The following is an 18375-nucleotide window of genomic DNA, read 5'->3' on the forward strand; positions in this document are numbered from 1 at the left end:
AAAGATAGATGGCAGTTTTAAATATTAAAGATAGAGCGATTTAAAATATTGCAAGGAAATGAGATTTCAGGCAAGATTTAATTAACTCGCTACTTCAGCATGCATTAACGAATTTAGAGAGCACTTAATCGCTATTAAATTTCCTGTCACGTCTTGTTCAGCCTAAACAGTGTATGTGTCGATAATATCGGTTATCCTGATCTTGGATACTTCAGCATCAGCTACTGATATTGGACTATTATAAGTAATAGCCCTGGCAATTGTCGATAGCTTATTACCATGTTGTAACGTTAACTACAACACCTATCAGACCAAAATATTCACTGCAACAACATTTGCATTATTATAAAATTTTATTGAATCGAAATCTATATGATACGATATATTTAAGAAATATTTTATGTATATATTGTGATAATATTTTTATTACACAGTTGATAAAATTGTACGCATAAATAACTCTTCTTCTATTTCGTATAGCGTCTATAAATAATTATGATTAATGTAGGAAATATTTTCGCAAAACGCTTGAAAACAAAAATTCCAGTGTCAACATTCATTTTTGTTCCGAGCGAGGAATCTTAAGCGTTAACGTTTGTTTGTTTTCACCTTTTTTCCCCTTGCTCCAACTGATACGAACCCCATTTTCTTATCCGCATAGTCCTCGTTTAATTTCATTCGTTGAAATTAGTAGGTCACGAACTGCTGTTAACTTATATTATGGATGACACGCGTCTACCTCATCATATTTTCATCCTACCGATCGTTTAGTATCACGTCAAAGAGCCAATATAGGGTCGTTAATATGGTATCAGTAGTTACGCTAAAATCCTGCATGAGATTTCAGTATAAAACCGTTTCATCAGTCGACCAAGTGGTCGTTTGGTATTTTTAAATTGATGCAGTTAACTGAAATTATCAAGAGGACGGAGGGAAAAGTCTGTTTGAAAATGGGGCGAAAAAATAACGCGCTGGCACATAACCGAAGTCGTCGAGCAACGATAAACGTTAGGCGAACGCGGTGAAATTTTAGGAAAGTCCTCGTAAATTTTCACGCATTTTCCAACGCATGGGATTAATTAAACAATTCTAGTGAAATTTAAAACCGTTTATATGTTGTTTAAAGCAAACTAAAAGTACTCAAGTTCGTTCGTTAATTAAACTAACGTAAATTGAACAGACGACCTCGAGTTTGCAACAGATGTTGATCGCGTGAATCTAAATGAATATATAAAACCAATGAATTTAAATCAACCATATAAATGACCATTTCAACAAATAATACGAGTCCGCATGTGAATTTGCGTAGCTGCGTAACCCTAGGACGTGAACGTTTGTAATTTTTATAACCGACAGCTTTCATTGACACGAGTAATATGTTTAATTATTAATTATCGATCGTACAGTTAATTTTCTCACTGAAAAATTTAATTCCTTTATTCCTTGAAAAGGCACTTCAACAATATTGCATTATTATCGAAAAAGACTGTTAAAAAATAATTCTTAATATTTTGGAACTACAGAAGATACAATCGTGTCATGTAGATTACAATATCCTTTATTCACGGTCTCATATAAAAAAGATATAAAAAAAAAGATACTCATACTGTATGCAAAAAGCACGCGCATAAAGAGAGTGCAACAAAATTTGCGCCATTAAATACACCATGTTCTCCTCCTGCTTCGTTTTCACGTTCAAACAGCTATGATGAAAAATCGTGGACAGGCCATATTTTTTCATCTAAAAAACTGTACAAAGTAAAGACCGAAAGTTTGAATAACAAAGAATTCGCCGGGAACAATCGGCCCCATAATTACACCGTCATTTTTCGATACACGCTAACCGTTCTGCACATCGACAGTTTCCTCCCTCTTTCCCTCTTTTTTATCTTTTTTTCCTCTCGTGGCGCTTTGAATGCATCTGTTCCCAATTTTCAATCTAACGTTAAGACATATGAATATTTCCCCGGCGCCGACAGGCTATTAACAGTCCATATTTTTTAATTGTTTAATGATTTTTGCGTTCGTATCTTTCAAATTTTGTTTTTCTAATTAAATCGTGCAATTTTATCAATAGATAGATACAAATTCACTCGTAAAATTACGAAATAATTACGAAGGAATCGAAACAACAGTAAACAAAATAAATATGAAATATTCAGTTAAAAATTATATACTAGAATGGCTAAAACTAAAAAGATTATCATTCCAAAATTCATTAGAAAAACATTTTTTCAGTTATATCCCGCAGTGTTTCTCCCACGCTTTAATGATGAAAACACAATTAAAACATGGCAAACAATAGATAGATAGATATATTTTGTTCCATTTTATTTTACATTTTCGGGTTTCATAAATTGTACGAAATACGTAGATGTTTTTACTAAAAACAGGAATATAAAATCGTTATATAAAAATGTAAATGTAATGTAAGTTGAATATTTATTTAAACGTGAATTCAGTACTCTGTACGATGCTCTGTAAAGATATATATTTTTTGCTTTTTCCTTTCGTTCATAACCGATGCAGTTTCCTTCGCAACATTTTCGCCTGAATTTATCAAGTAATAGTCGAATAAAGTTCGGATCTTTTGGTAAACCCTGTATTTCGAATTATGCGCTTCAGTAATCGTCAATCGATTTGCTATTCGTGTCCAATCGCTGTACGGCCAGAACTGTCGTAGTTACGCTTTCGACCAGAGAATAATATTCAGACATTCTAGGTCATGAATTCGCGATCGTTTCCCAGTTTCTGACGTTTCTTTTTTCACGCGCGCTCTTTGAATCTGGTCGATATTTCTTTCTACACTCTGTAGAAATAATGAACTGTTGGAAAAAACTTGCGCGGAAGTAAGTTGGAAATAATATTTAAAGAAGAATATCTTTCATATTTCATTGAATATTGTGCAATTGAATGATTATAATTCTTATTTTTAGATTACTAATATTTTTACAAATTAATTAAGAACGATATTTAAATGCAAACCTGCCAATTAAACTAATTTTATTCTATCTGCAAAATTACTTTTATACCGGCTAATTGACACTAGAATATTAATATTACTTTCATTTTGCTTCTCGGCATTATGGAAATAAGCCAATGATTTATCGAACTAATCAATTGCACATTTAATATTCAGTGAATTTCGAAGAGCCCATTCGTTAGCTTGAAATTTCCTTCTGTTTAAGCTGAAAGTCTTGTAGGATGTTTCTCAGCGTTTTACATTAATGTACGAAGACACAGAATTACCTAGAGCATTGCCAAACAAAACTACCGGCACAGCAAAGCAATCAAAGTAATTGGCAATTTTCTCTGAAGTCGATCCTTTCGTCGGTATTTCATGGTCAACGTCCTTCGTTTTCTCTCTTTTAAGGGCAGAAATCGTGTATTTAAACAGCAACTAATGGACCGTTTATTGACTGAAACACTTTTCGTTCGGTCGATCGTTGCACAAATTCGATTATCGTCCTTCTCCTCTTCATTATCAGCAATTTTCTTCCTTCTATACCGATTAATTCGATAAGTGTCTGTCAATACCTGAAAAAGCGTTTGTCGGCAACATGTTTACCAACGATAAACTAGTATAAATAAGTATAATATAATATAATATAGTATGATGGTATAATCGAATAACTGGGGGAGGCAAATTCTTCTTTTTTACAGAAATAAACAGAATGAACAGAGAAACTTTATACGTTTCGTCGATCGAGCCTTGTAATATTTCTTTCCCTTAATGTTAAGTGACGTGTCTTGATTAATCGGACCTCAGTTCAATTTTTAAAATTAGTAATTTTATTTCAAGCTCAACGACATCAAGTTTATTTTTCTCATGTAATTCCTTAACTGCTTGTCCAGTCTGCACCTTCTTACTTACTTTGTCTCTTAAAGTATCGGTGTAAGTAACGCCTCGATGCCCAGAATGTATCAGCCTCGAGTACTTACAGGGAGTAAAGTAATTGGCAATTTTCTCTTAAATCGCTGACCCATCCTCAAAGAACCGCTGTCCGCGGTTAAGTGAATAATATACCACTTACCGGTAAACTTGTCACATATTAAACCCTTTGAAACGGTGAAAAACGATAATTAGGTGGTTTCTTTATTCAATTAACTTCAAGGACAGCTCCTTTTACATGCTCCCGATACTTCCAATTATTTTACAAAATTATTTATGACGATAATAATCAATAGATTTCGACAGAAATTTCTGAAACAATGTTTCTACACAATTCTTATATATACTGATAATTAATAAACATTATTAAAAGTTTTACTACCGACATTCGTATTTCCTTAAAACAGCAACGAGGAAACTGCTGTTGTTTTTGATTTGTTGTGACTGAATCCGTTTACCTTTCTTCTCCATTCCTTTTTCTTCGTTAACCATTTCTTTCGCGTCGCTCTAGTTTTATCACCTGTATATAGGACTGTGTAATTCGCAGTAATCCCCGCGTAATGCCCGATAACCTTAAGTATCGCAAAACGAATGAAACGTTACGCTTTGTATAAATAGACGCAATTATTCGTGGCTTTCTAAGAACACGTAAGCATTTCCTTCTTTCGCTACGTAAAGAAAAAAACTCGTTCGACTGGAAAATTACAATTACAGTTGTCTCGGTATAGAATGTTGTAAAAAAGAAGAAAGATATAGTTTTATTTCTACTATACACGTTTCTTGGAAAGACATGAAAGCTGCAACACCTATTAGTGTAAAAGATGCAAGCGATCGATTTAGTAAAAGCGTAGCAAGTTCCTCGAAAACCATTTCGAACAAATCAATATCCCTAGCAGCGCAGAAATGAACTCGCATCATTGAATCTATCGTTTAGTCGATTCGACACGGGTCAACTCCGATTTTTCCATCTCAATGAACTTACTAGATATTTAAGAACATCTGTTGCACGCTACAGTTCGTTTAATAGCTTGTGATAGAACATTAGTGATGAAAGATGTTTTATATCTATCGTTGAATTCTCATATTTTTTTGATTAAAATCTCTTCTTCCTCTTTAATCTTCTTTCCTTTGTTCTATTGATTTTAACGGTCTTTGCATTATTTTCTTTAAAACTGTCGCTCTACAATAGGAACAAAGTGAGGAAACTATACGCAATAAAAATGTATAGGCAATAACAGAGAATGAAATGTCAGTATACGTATGTGATCTATGAGCAACTGAAATTGATTATCTTCGACGTCTTAAGAAATAATTGGGTAGAAGGAATCTTTCGCTAGTTCGTAGCGTAATACTCAAAAAGATACAAGCAGAATGCATTTAAAGTACCGAATTTTAAGTACAGAAAAGAAATGAATGTCGCGCGACGTTCGATTTGACTTGCAGCAGCACGGCGGTTTAGTCACGATTCGATCACCATTGAAGTGTCATTCACTACACAGAAACGTGACTGGAACGTGAACACTATCGTACATCGACGGATTCGGGAAACACTAAATAGTGATTGAACTGTGACTTTGCTACGCGATTCAATCATTAATGCAAATTAAGCGTTATCGCAATGTAACGATCTTCAGAATCGTGACATACACGAATCTATCTGTTTGATGAACCTATAAATAATCTGTTGCGAGTGATTAACAACATTTCTTTATTATTTCGTTCGAATTCATTTGATGTTTCATCATTTCAAACCTTGATCGTTATTCCATCGGTTTCTTGTTTTGATATAGCGAAACACGATCCCATTTTTCTCTTTGTTCATGATATTGGCGTAGTTTTTGAAAGTGTAAAAATGTTTCCGTCGATTGAAGTTTATTTTGTGCTTGAACTGTACATATAACAAACGAATATAGATATTGATTTCACTGAATTTTGTATCGTTTGTTGTTAACGAATATAGATACTTGGACAACCTTAGAATGGTTCTTTTTTTTTTTTTTTTTTGCTATTGTGAAACTATAGCAAACTATATACAAATTTCAAATTACGATAAGTAATATAAATCTATTATAGATTTAGAAATGGTATACATATATTTTCTTCCATTAAAAATTCTTGAAAAAATTTCTGAACTAATCGTTTACTATGTTTTTGATTTCAGGGACTACTACTATGATAGGTGAGTGCGAATTGCATTGGAGATGCACAATTTCGCTGAATTACTGTTCGCATAGTTTTACAAATACGGTGGTGTGCGGTAGTCGGGTATGTAAAATCTTTCTGTTGTTTAATTCAAATACCTAAGAACGACTTTACGGATTACGCTATTAATCAAACCTAATCCAAAAACACGTATTCAACAAATCGAGTATACTTGCTCATAAATAAATTAAATTTATTTGCAAGTGATTTTTCCATCGGCTAATCGTGCTGGCTATAGGTGGAAGATTAAGCCAAGCTGATGTTCTTGTATAGGAATAACATTGCCCATGTATATGAAGAGCTCGGTCACCGAGTGTACGCGCAATTTTGAAAAGCAGGCATATAATTTGCCGTCGATGCTGGAATTATAACTACCAGACCGTAAATCATAATTATTATCTCGGCCCGTTTCCCGAATGTTTTACTTCTGCCTCGCATACGCGATACGCAAGAGGAATATCAGCAACAATATTGAAGTTTATTAATTTATTTTTGCGTATCGTTTCGCGTTGATGCATGAACGCATTTATTACCTCCTGGCATCGATTAAACTCGCCAAAATTCGAATTCGGTTCTGTCACTTCGTTTCAAATTTTCGAAGGTGATAATCAATGTTTTTTTATAATTCATTTATTCTTTTTCATTTTTATTCCTTTCTTTTAACAATTGTCACGCAAAAGAAACGCAACCTTTTAATTCATAGCGAATATTTTTGTACGAAAACGAGTTTGTTTCCACGATTCGCGTAGCAGATCATGGGTACCGTGATCAATATTCTTTCAAAATTAATTGGCACGCCGATTTAATTCGATCGCCAGCGAAAAATCCAGTTTGAAGGACGTTAACCCGTGAAATCCCGAATGACGAGAGAATTTTATTCATAGGTATAAATTAAAATATCTATGCCTGCCCCGTTTAATTCAGCCCGCATATGCGCATTCGTTTTCTTCTCCCTTCTTCTTTCTTTATTTCTTTTCTTCATAATTTTTTCTTTCTTGTAACAAGAAAAGGACAATACCAAAGGATTTAACCGTATAGTTGAGGAAGAAAATCTCATTCGAATGAACTCGGCAGAAAATTTAACTGCGATAAGATCTTGTATATAGTCGTCAAAGGATCTTTTCGGTCTATCCACCTATTTAAAACCCTCTGCTGAAATTCTTAAAAGCGCTAAGAAGCATTACTTTCTAATGCCGAAATACTGCGACTTTCCTAAGACGTATATACTTCCTGTGCGAGTAAAAGCTATTTTCCCGATTCGCGAAACGTCTCGCCTAGCCAACGCAGTTTTTCAAGCCAAGACGAGAAACGTAACTCGATTAAATAAAACATCACAAAATCAAGACGCTGATGTTGCGTCAGAGTACGTGATGTAAAGGATTCTTCCAGCTAAACCTAGAATTTTCTGGCTACAGGATTTTTAATGCTTATCGTATATCGAAAGCGAGCTTCGCAACAAATCACGAATCCGCCTTCTTGTATAGGGGCAAACGAAGCGTGCAGAACTAATTAGTCGGCAAGCAAACATCGTCGACAACAGGATACATTAACACTTAATTACTCGCTGAGTAAACGCAATCATTCTTTTTTTTTTCTCCCTCTCCACCGTCGAGGTATTTCTCCAATTAATCGCTTGCTCGGTCGCTCAAGGAGCGAACAAGGACCGGGCTTGATTGAATGGAGAGAAGTTAAAGAGGCAATGCACGTGCGATTATCAAAGCACGGTGCACGCTAACGTTATTATACTCACGTGACCGTAGATAATAATTATTAGAGTCCGACCACGGTGCTTGCTATGCCCTTCTGGTATATATTTCAAGTAACAACACGCAGGAAGTCGGCTGAAACGGCATTTTTGTCCTATTTGTTCGCAACCTAGCGTCCAATTGAATTTCTGTGTAATTTAGGATCCGCTTGTGACATTCGCGCTAAGGCAGGTTAAGAAGGAAAACACATCGGAGAGTATTTATCGCGCGATAAATCCCGTGGTTCCTGGCCGTATCGATTTTATCGTTGGATAGTTGGACAAAAAATTTTTATGGCAAGCGGCGAATTAATTAAACGATAGCGAGAGATATTTACCGCCCTTTAATCTTATTTTTCCTAAAATATGCTTGGTTATACCTATATAAAATGCTTTGTAAGTTCTATATATATTCGGATCTGTTCCAAGCTTTCTTCTTTTTATTCTCTCGTTTCATTCTTCTGTCTTTACTTCTTTTATTCTAATCTTACAAAGAATCAATGGCAAGCTTCCAGTCTAGACAAACGAATAATTCTGCTCCGTTCACGCGTAATTTTCATCCAATAACGCAGCCACGATTCATCGCGTTCTTTCACCACGGTCGAATAGAGGGGAAAAAGAGATCGAGACAGATAGAGAAAAAGGGTGGCGGAGGAGGAGGAGAGAGAGAGCAGGGGCAAAGAGGTCGCGAGTCGAGCGGGAGAGGTTGGAAAACGGGCGCGGTGACCGCGCAACCGGCACCCCGGTCCTTTTGCTTTAATTGTTACGATTCAGAGACAGTTCGTGACCGGCCTGGAGAAAGAGCGACGCGGCCGCGCACGGGTGCAAAAGCGGAATACGACGCGCCGCGCCGGCCCGAATAAAAATCATAAGCTCAGGTGAGGCCGTTGCCGGGGCAGCCGCGTGGAACGGAATTATAACCGTGGGCTAGAGAAACATGCACGGTCCAGGCGCCCTTTTCTTTTAACCAAACCAACAACGATAAACCACGTGACGTTGCTTTTCGTTGCTTTATTAATTCTTCTGGCGCAACGGTGTATGAGCCCCGCGAGCTCTCGTTTCTTTTTGGATAGTCGAGAGAGCGGTGTTTTCGGACAGACTTTATATTCCATCCTTGCGCCCTGCTTTAAATATGCAACGTGCGCCGCCATAGAAAACACACACCCGTGTAACGCACACGAGGCATCCCGAATCGCCACAAGCGACACGCAGTACAAGCCGCGGGCAACATTGTTCGTCGACTAAAAAGGAATTGATTGCTTTTGATATTTTTCCTTTCTGCCTTTTTTTTCGATCCTGCTTTTCGTTGTTGCATTTTGTTTCGTCCTCCCACTCCACCTATTTTTCCCAGTTCACTTTTGCACCCGGCTGTTTTTTCCTGGCCAACCGTGTATCTGCGGCCAATTTCCGGGCAACTTTTTCAGCAAAACTCGTTGCAGCGCGTTTTATATGAACTGCCACGGGTTTTCCCATCTGAATAACACACGAGTAAAACCAGCTCATCGGGATAGGAACACCTTGAAAATCTGCTTTCGATTAACTTTCTTGCTTGTCATCAATTCGATCGTGTTCTCCGTTCCGTCTTGCTACCGTTACCATCCGTGGTCGGGAAATTGTATTTGGAAATCACTTGAGTGTTTAGTTGCTCTTCCCGTTGTTCCAGTTTCTCCCGTAAGTTTCACGATTACAATCCTAGTTACATGGTTTTAATTGGTATTTTCTCATTGTTATTGGTTACGTATTAGTTTACCCAAGGATGACGAAATTGACGAAAAATATGCAAAAAATAGAATTGGAATCATTTTTCTCGGAAAAGAGCTCATTAGGACATTACCTTTTATGAAAACGGGTTTAAATCAAATGAGCGACTGAACGAATAATATTGCCGAATACGTTCGAATTTGCTCAGTGTATAACTCACGGTGCTTTTCAAATCCCGAGCGAAATTGCCGTATTTCGACTTGGTAAAATTAAGCGTTCACAAGTGCGCCACTCACAAAGCCGACCTTTCCATATGTATTAGTGCGTACAAAAATGGTCATTTCAGTTTAAAACTACTATGGAGGATCTGCGCGGCGGTAAAAGTTCTGGCTGAAAGCAACGTTAAAAGCGCTATTAAAAACAGTGTAGGAATTTCTGACCAATTTAATGATTACAGATTGAGAGGAATCGTGATCCGATCGTAAAGTTCAAAGCCGTATGTATAAATTTTGTGCACATTTTATTTTCGTTGATCGTTATAAAAGGAAAACGGTACCTGCATATACAGGGAGGAATAAAAAAAGGACGAACCAATATTCAAAGCGACTTGTTTTATTTATTAAACCATTCCCATGTAATCGAGCTACCGAGCTAGGTTGTTTCTTTTCAACGATAAAGTTCGTTCTTTGCAAACGCATATTGTTGAAGTTATATTCATGAAAGTCGTACGTTGAATTTATTGTTAGCAGTTCGCAACCAATTGCAATCGTTGAGTTATACGAGTAAAAGCCTGTAGAAGAGTTCTTTAATATTATTAAACAGCCAGCAAAACTTTTTACAAACTAACACAGGCATAATAAAATTGATCATCGATAAATTTCTATGAATAATTAGTATATTTATTGATTAGCGTATTTAGAAAAAAAACGGGACACAATGATAGAATTTTAGTAACCGTTAAGATGTTTTTATCCGTATCCTTTAAACTTCTACGTCTTAAGGACTAAAACCCAAAGCATCTTAACTTGAGAACAAAAGCATCATAAAAAGCAAGATCTTTACTATTTGCAGGCTAGACTATTATTAATTTTTAATTATCATATTATTTTATTTATCATATTAGTTTATTTATATTATACTATCATATTAGTTCATTTATTATTGTATTTATTATACATAGTTCTCGTCTGTTAGAATGGACTTCCAAAAATACATTTTTCTCTTATTTCCTATGTTTACCTCTCACTCTCCAAGCCTTCTTCTTTCATCCTTCTCTCTTTACGCTTTCATTCGCCCCCTATACATATAACACTTATCATTCTCCTTTAATCCTTCTGGTATCATGTTTAATTTGTATCAAAGGCATTTATTGTTCAGTGTCATCACATTGCTTGATTAACTGTACATCTTTGGGATTATATATATTGGTTTGTGCAAACTTGAACAATGTATTCAATTCCATTAAATAATTTTTATTTATCATTATTTATCGTTTATGGAAGCTAACTGCAGATATGTTCGATCTCGTTTTAAAATATCGCCGATATGTAGTAGTTTTATAATGGAATTAAGAGCCTACGTTTCTGCTTTGCGATTCAAGCCGTTTTACAGAAAACTATTATATCGAGAAATTATGTGCTGAGAATGGCGCTGAATATTCGAATGGGAAATTATCGCCATGCGTTTCGCTTTGCCCTTCTTTTAGTCGAATTTTTCTGGTTATTCCATTGCAGGCGAAGATAAAGCGTTGTTTATGGTTGCGAAATTCCTTACCTCCTCTGTATTGCTTTGTGTCGAATTCTTTATCTTAAAAGAGGTTGTTATAATCCTTTGAACAGATTGAATTCACGCCAAAGTGAACTTACTGATCATTAACTCTAGATGAAAAGAAAATAACTTTCCCATGGAATACCTCTGTCTTACAATTACCCAAAAATAGAAACTTCTACTAACAGGAAAAAATCGCAATTAAAAGAAATAAAATAAAATTTATAAAAATATCATTTACCATTTTCTTGGTCTATCGAACGCAGCAATTAGAACGGAATAAAAAAATAATAGGATAATTGGATAAGAAGAAGGAATTCCGCATTACGTTTTAATAGCTGCCTTCGTGTCACGGTTGATACAGGAAACCAGTGTCGTTCTCGCATCGATTAAATTTGACGTTTCTGGCAGGTAACACTTAATTTGACACAGGTCAGATAGACATCTGAAATCCGTGCACTTAATGTATGTCGATGGGAATCAAGCTTATAGGCCAGGGTGCTGTTAGGTGTCACGATGCATCGTGTCCAGTTAAGCCTTCTAGTCACAAAGCGATGTCTTGAGGGACGAATGTCCCTAATTAACCTGACACCCTTCGGCGTATGTGTGCACACCCTAACGCAGCCAGTCGTTACACCGTTATACCTATAGCCAATTCAATTTGTAATTAATCTTCCGGGTTCGAGGTAGAGAAAATTCACAAGAGGGCCATTTACTTAATTGAACGTCGTTAATACGCGATAGAGATCTTAGATGCACACTTGCCCTAATGTCGTTTCATATTTCGTACTCTGATTTATCTCCTCCTTTCCCATTTACCCTTTTGGGAGGGTTCCATCTCGAAGAACTAGTATCTTTCGAGATACTCATATCTTGCTAAAAACATATCATATATGCGTAACTTTGATGTCTCTTTATGGATAGGTATTTAATAAGAATAATGTGATATATGATTTTATTTCATTCATTTTATTACGGTTCTATTAACAAATCCATGTTCATTCGTGAATTATATAACAACGATTTTCTGTTATGTAGCGGAACAGAAATAGCTGTTAAGTTTAATTAGAAAATAGTTGAAACGTATTTGCAGAAATTAAGTTTGCATACGTCTAATAAAATTCCTTAAAATTCTAGTAGTATTCAGATCCTAGCGTTCCGGTAAAATTAGTTTTCTTTCTCATTCCAGAGGACGTACATGTAAATTAGTAGACATAGGTGCGAACGTGGCATTTAAAGAAATTGTGAAAATTGTGTTTTAATCTAACCATAAATTTCTTATAACCGTCATATGGGTTTCTATATCTATTTCCATTATCTTTACATCGTGGATATCAACTCGATTTTATTCTCGTCGTATCGATTCGTTTTTATTAGTGGAAATTTTTAAGTCCATTATGACAATAATTATGGATTACATAATTAAATTACTGACGATATCGTACACCGTAAAGAGCGAAATTGCGGACAATAAGCTTGTGATATAAATCTCTGTGTTGCACGAGTACGAAATAGAGGTTAATCGTAGCTGTGAAACGATACCCGGAGGAATGAATATTCCTGATTAACTCGATATCCTTTCTTGCGTATACACCAGGGTATTACACCTACATTATATCCAATTTGTAGTAAAATTGCAGGTCATACATGAAACGTTGTTAACAAAATTCCCCGTCATATTTAATTACCACGTTTAACGTTATCGATGATCCTTACGATTTTCCCATAAATTAATATCTCATCTTACGTCCTTTTTAACCAAGCTATCCTTTATTTCAACATTAACCATCCCTTAACAAAATGAGACGTTTAAAAAAATATTGGTACAACTGACAAAAATCTTTGACTTAAAAGAACTGTGGTTGCCTGTACCACGAAAATGAACCTGTACCACTTTTCCACAAAATTTGTCGAATAAAATATTTTCAGAGCGGTTTGTGCTTTAAAAGATTAAAGGGGCGATGAATTTTTGCCAACAAAACCGCAAATCTAGAAGCATTCATTGAAAGGACACAGACGAAAATTACGAAATTGGTTAGAGATTAACACCGTTACGAAACGTGAAATTCTCAGGGCACAGTCAGGGCAGTACTAATTCGTGAAAAGTTGGTTAAGCTTTTCCATCCTCTTTCTCGGGGGTTGCGATACGTAATTAGAAAGGACGAACTCTCGCCTCTGGTCCACGCCTCTTTCGCCTCCACCCGCAACACCGGGGATTGTCTTGCAGTAATTTGCATTGGTTTAACAGCCAGTTTCAAACTACTTGGTGTTACGTTGCACGCCTATCGTCTAATTTGTAGCGACCAGCGTACATACATACAAGCTGCCTAACAAAAAAGCTCGTCGTTCTTCGACGACAACTCGGTTTCTTTGTCGCGCTGAGCCTTTAGACGTGGAATTTCGACCCTTTAACAGGATGCACATTCACGATACTAATTATCATACAGTTGTGCAATTTTTGTTAATTAACAATTCTGTGAGCTATATAATTCCGTAGAATTGAAAATATGTTATTAATTTTTGCGTTTGATGCAAGTTTTATTTTATTAGATATTTCGTCGCTCTAGTTTCTAAATGTTCTATCTCCACTAATTTGTAAACTCAGTTTTCTGAGTTTAAAGTTCATGAAGTTTAATGTTGTTGTGTGTAGTTAGGATTTTAAGAAATGAATATTTGTTACTTTCTAAGTAGAAACATGAATTTGTATTTTTCATAACAATGAAACATATGTGAATTGGTTAATTAAATTTTTTTGAAAAATGGAGTGGAAAAATGGAGGACAGTTAAGAACTAGGACAACGATTCGTAGAAGGTAATATTTAAGGATGGATAAACTACAGTTGAATTACAATCATGCAATATTATGTAAGCATATGTGAATACTTAAGATCGGTTTGGTAATACAGTATCGTTTATAGCGTGTGCTTAAATAAAAGGAAAAATGTCAATGATTGACCTTTCTGCAGTTACCCATTACAGTTTCAGAAATAATAGCTTATTTTTAGATACGAGTGAGATGTGAGAGGAAGGAGGCTCGTCAGAAATGTCATAATATATTTAGTATGTATAAAACATTCATTAGATATATGTCTAGAAACGTTATGAATTATTTTATTAGGATTAAGAATAATCAAAGAGATAGAAATCTTTTCTAGCTTTCTAATGCATCATCTTTGCTTTCATTGGTGTAAAGAAAATATATATTTTGTTTAGTTTATTTGAAAGCGTAATTTTAACAATATTATCTGAATGATATATACCAGAAGAGACGAAAATTTCTTGAGTAAAACACAATAATATGATGAAATGGTGAATGGAATTTACAATTTATACGATACTCGTAACTTATCCTTTGATCTAGAAGAAGGCTAAGGGATAAAAATCCTTTCGCAGGCGACACGTAATTTGATTTTCGTTGACGTCGAACAAAGAAAATCTCCGCTCTTGAGGAAATAAATTTCGATTCCGTGTGAAGTTGGTATTCAAATATAGTACATATTACGTTCTAATAACATTTAACACATAACTTTATTAAATGTTTGATTCTTTATCCTTCTCCGTTTCGCTTCTTTTGTAGTTTTTCTAAAATTTTAACAAAAATTTTGCAAGATCGGCCCGCGCACGTGGACAGGTAATCCAAGGATTTGCTGGCAAGCCTACTCAAGTAATCAAATAAGAAATCTCGATTCTGAAAACGAGATATAAGAAGGAAGGAAAGAGTAGCTGCGAGATTCTACGATAATTCCTTCCATCGTTTCGCGGTGAAACTTCCTGAGCACTCTTTAATTGCTCGTAGAAATCCGAGGCAGGCCCAAAACTATCATACGCTGGTGAAAAGTTTTCTCGTGAAAGGAAATGAGATGGGAAAAGGGAGCATACATAATGCTCGCGGCAATTTCCCCTGATTCTTTGCCCAGCACGTGGAATCTTAGCAAATTCCCGAAAATTTTATTCTATTCTTTTTTATTAATTAGCATATATATGCGCAAATGCATATTTAATGTACCACTAACGTTACGATAAATACTCATGAAACTGTGATAATTTGAACATTATGCAAGATAAGCTGCCGCTGTGATAAGAATATTTTTTATAAAATGATATATAAAGAGGAAAAGAAATTTTTTCCTTTTATCGTGCATGTTCGAATGTTTATTTCCACATATTAGAAAGTATAAACAGGAAACATGCTATAGGTTTACTGATATCGATTTAGTAATTTTATTAGATCCACTGTCACGTGAATGTCAGGTAGCGAAATCAAATCTTTATGAGGACTTCGAAAGATAATCCTTCTCACTAACCAAAGGTTTCTCATTCGATATTTAGAACTGACGTATGTAGGTTACGATTGAAATAAGGATCAATGGTATAACGTCATCGTACTTCTATCTTCTTAACCTGATCAGACAGAGATCTTTTTAAATGAACCATGTATTATTGCGACAAAATAACATTCTATTTATATTAGGTATATATATGTAAAAGTGTACTCGTAAGTACAAACATTCTCTTCAAATAGTCTTTGTTATCGTGCCGTAGTTATAGCGAATGTCCTTTTTGATGATAATATACGATTTACTTGCAGACAAACAGAACAATGAAATTTCCGTAACTCCGAGCAACTTGTTCATCTTTGTTATGCAAATTCTGTTGCTTCTGAAAGGTTGTAGCATTAAAAAAAATGGTGCTAAAAGAGCAGCTTTAATACACGTAACTAATACGCCCCTTGCAGTGCACCTTAAACTCTCGTGAAGTAAAAATTATGACCATCTTTTACAGTGGAGAAGAAAACAAAGGACCATGAATATAAATAGGTGTTTCGACGTAATGAACATAAGAAATTCAAGGAAGTATAATTTTGAATCATACACATTATTTTTCAGCCAACGTTTGGGATATAAGATCAAGGTTCTGTCCTTTTAATTCCTTTCTTATTTTTGTTTTATTTTTAACAGACTCATAAGGCTAGAAAAAGCAAAAAATAGGGTATACAAGTGAAAAAAGGAAACATTAAAATGAACTGGACTGACAGAAGTTACGAATGGCCCTGTTACCGGATAGAATTATGACATCGGTTATGAGAAACGCAATAATTGCGGGAAAACGCCGCTGAAAGCTCCGACAGAAATATTATTTATAGGCATGGGGGTGCGTTCTGGACCACGAACCGTCCAAGTGGTAATATTTGTGATAGTAAAATATATAGGCGGCAGGTTTTGTCGCATACACATTGTAGCAGTTTCTCTACTGTCATGGTACGGGAAGAAAGCAAAATAAAACAAAAAGATTGTATCCCTGGGACAACGATAAAGCGATCTAGTTGACGCAGTTGCACGAAAAGAGGATTATAAATAATGAAACTTTCGTATGTTTTAGTTCATCGATTTTAGATTTGTATTAACGAATTCGTTTTTAATGAACATTTAATCTATTAAATTAAACTTAAACGTGTGCCTCGAAACTTTCAATTTAAATAAAATTATTATACATATGAATGTTCAAAGAAATTTTTTACTTTCGCTATCTGAAAAAATATTTTTCATTGATGATACATAGTTATTATATTTTTGGATGTCAGAAAGAAGTGTTTTAATATTATCTTAAAGATGTAAAATCCTTTGCGACAAAATGTTTTAAATATTGTTTTTAGAAGCAAAGATTACAATTTCTTTATAATCACAAAGCGGAGAAAGAAAAGTAAAAGGTCCTAGAACTCCATATAATTTTTAAAATTCTACTTTCTATTTGTAAAACATTTTATTTGGTAATTTGAGTAAAATGTAAGTGAGTATGGACTAGAATCGATTCTTTGTTCAACCCGAGCCTGGACACGTATGTGTAGAGATTGAACAACGTGAACGGAACTTGAATTTGTCGGATAAATACTAACCCAAACCCTCTAATACCGGATTTCATTAAAATTCATTCAGCCGAGCAAGCTGTCACACGTGCAGGTTAAGCGTCGCGGGTGGAACACTAATAGGCTTATAATATTACGATAAAGGATACCTGAAAATTGATATGAAATTGAAAAAAACCTGTTAAAAATACGAAATTACAAATATTTTATAAAATAACTTACGCTCTTATAACTCACGTTATATTTGTTCTAGAATTTAATTTAATTTTGTTTAAGTATAAGCGTAAGGATAAATTTAAACGTGGAGATAATTAAATTTCCATCATATCTCATATAAAGTATAATTAAATAGCTTAGTTTATAAATCGTTTAATCTTTCTATGTGAAAGTAATTATGTTAAAAAAGAATCGGCGCGAAACAATGAATGATCTTTTCTTTTTTTCAATTTCATCGAAACATAATAGGAAAGTTTTTTAAAAGAATTTACATTCAACTACGAGTCCTTTTACCACGTTCGATATATTCCAGTCTTAAATGGTCATAAAGCGTCCATTAAGGCACCTTTTAACAAACCTTTTTAATCTTTGCTAGCTGGCGGCGGAAGTTGCTCAAATTGCTCGAAATAAAGTTGACAGGGGTAGCTTGCGTTCTATTTCAGAAATTCTGACAATGACTCATTGTTGGTGGCGATATAACTCGAAACGTCGCAGCCAGGTTCCTGCTGATCCTGAAAGTATATGGCTAGAGAGAAAAAATAGGAGGGACGGAAACCCCTTGCTTACACGGCTTCGTAATGTTTCGTGTGATTCGTCGAGAGGAAATAATCGCCACTGCTATCCACGGATTTACCCTCCATTTATCTTTTCTTAATATGAATTCCTTCCTCATTCTATCGATTAATGCATCAATCAATTAGTATACGTCTACATTAGTAAACTCGTCGATAACGATATCAATATGTGAAAAAAATTTTGATAATTTAACTGTTTAGTAAGATCTTTTTTATAAAACGAAGCCTTATTTCTAGACAACGACCTGTTTTTACGCTATTTCAAAAGCTTCAGAAGCTTGTCTATTATTCATAAGTTTATCTTGGGTATGATGTACAAGCTAAGTCGAGTGGACTCGAGAAAAGCGGAGGATAATAGAAAATGTTATGATTCAAATTAACTTTTTATCTTATCTAGCTAGTTAGCTTCTCGTCT

The 18375-nt window shown here is 35.0% G+C and overlaps 1 protein-coding gene across 2 annotated transcripts in view; it reads left to right on the forward strand.

Annotated features, from left to right (window-relative positions):
- The window catches only part of LOC100649273, a 248424-nt gene that overhangs the window by 213748 nt on the left and 16301 nt on the right, over positions 1–18375 (forward strand). For both annotated transcript variants that reach the window (XM_003400913.4, XM_012316578.3), the window contains one exon: positions 6054–6071. In XM_003400913.4, coding sequence (XP_003400961.1) covers positions 6054–6071 — 18 coding nt within the window. The remainder of the gene's footprint in view (positions 1–6053; positions 6072–18375) is intronic.

This window comes from Bombus terrestris, chromosome 14 (genome assembly GCF_910591885.1).
Source record: "Bombus terrestris chromosome 14, iyBomTerr1.2, whole genome shotgun sequence".
NCBI lineage: Eukaryota > Metazoa > Arthropoda > Insecta > Hymenoptera > Apidae > Bombus > Bombus terrestris.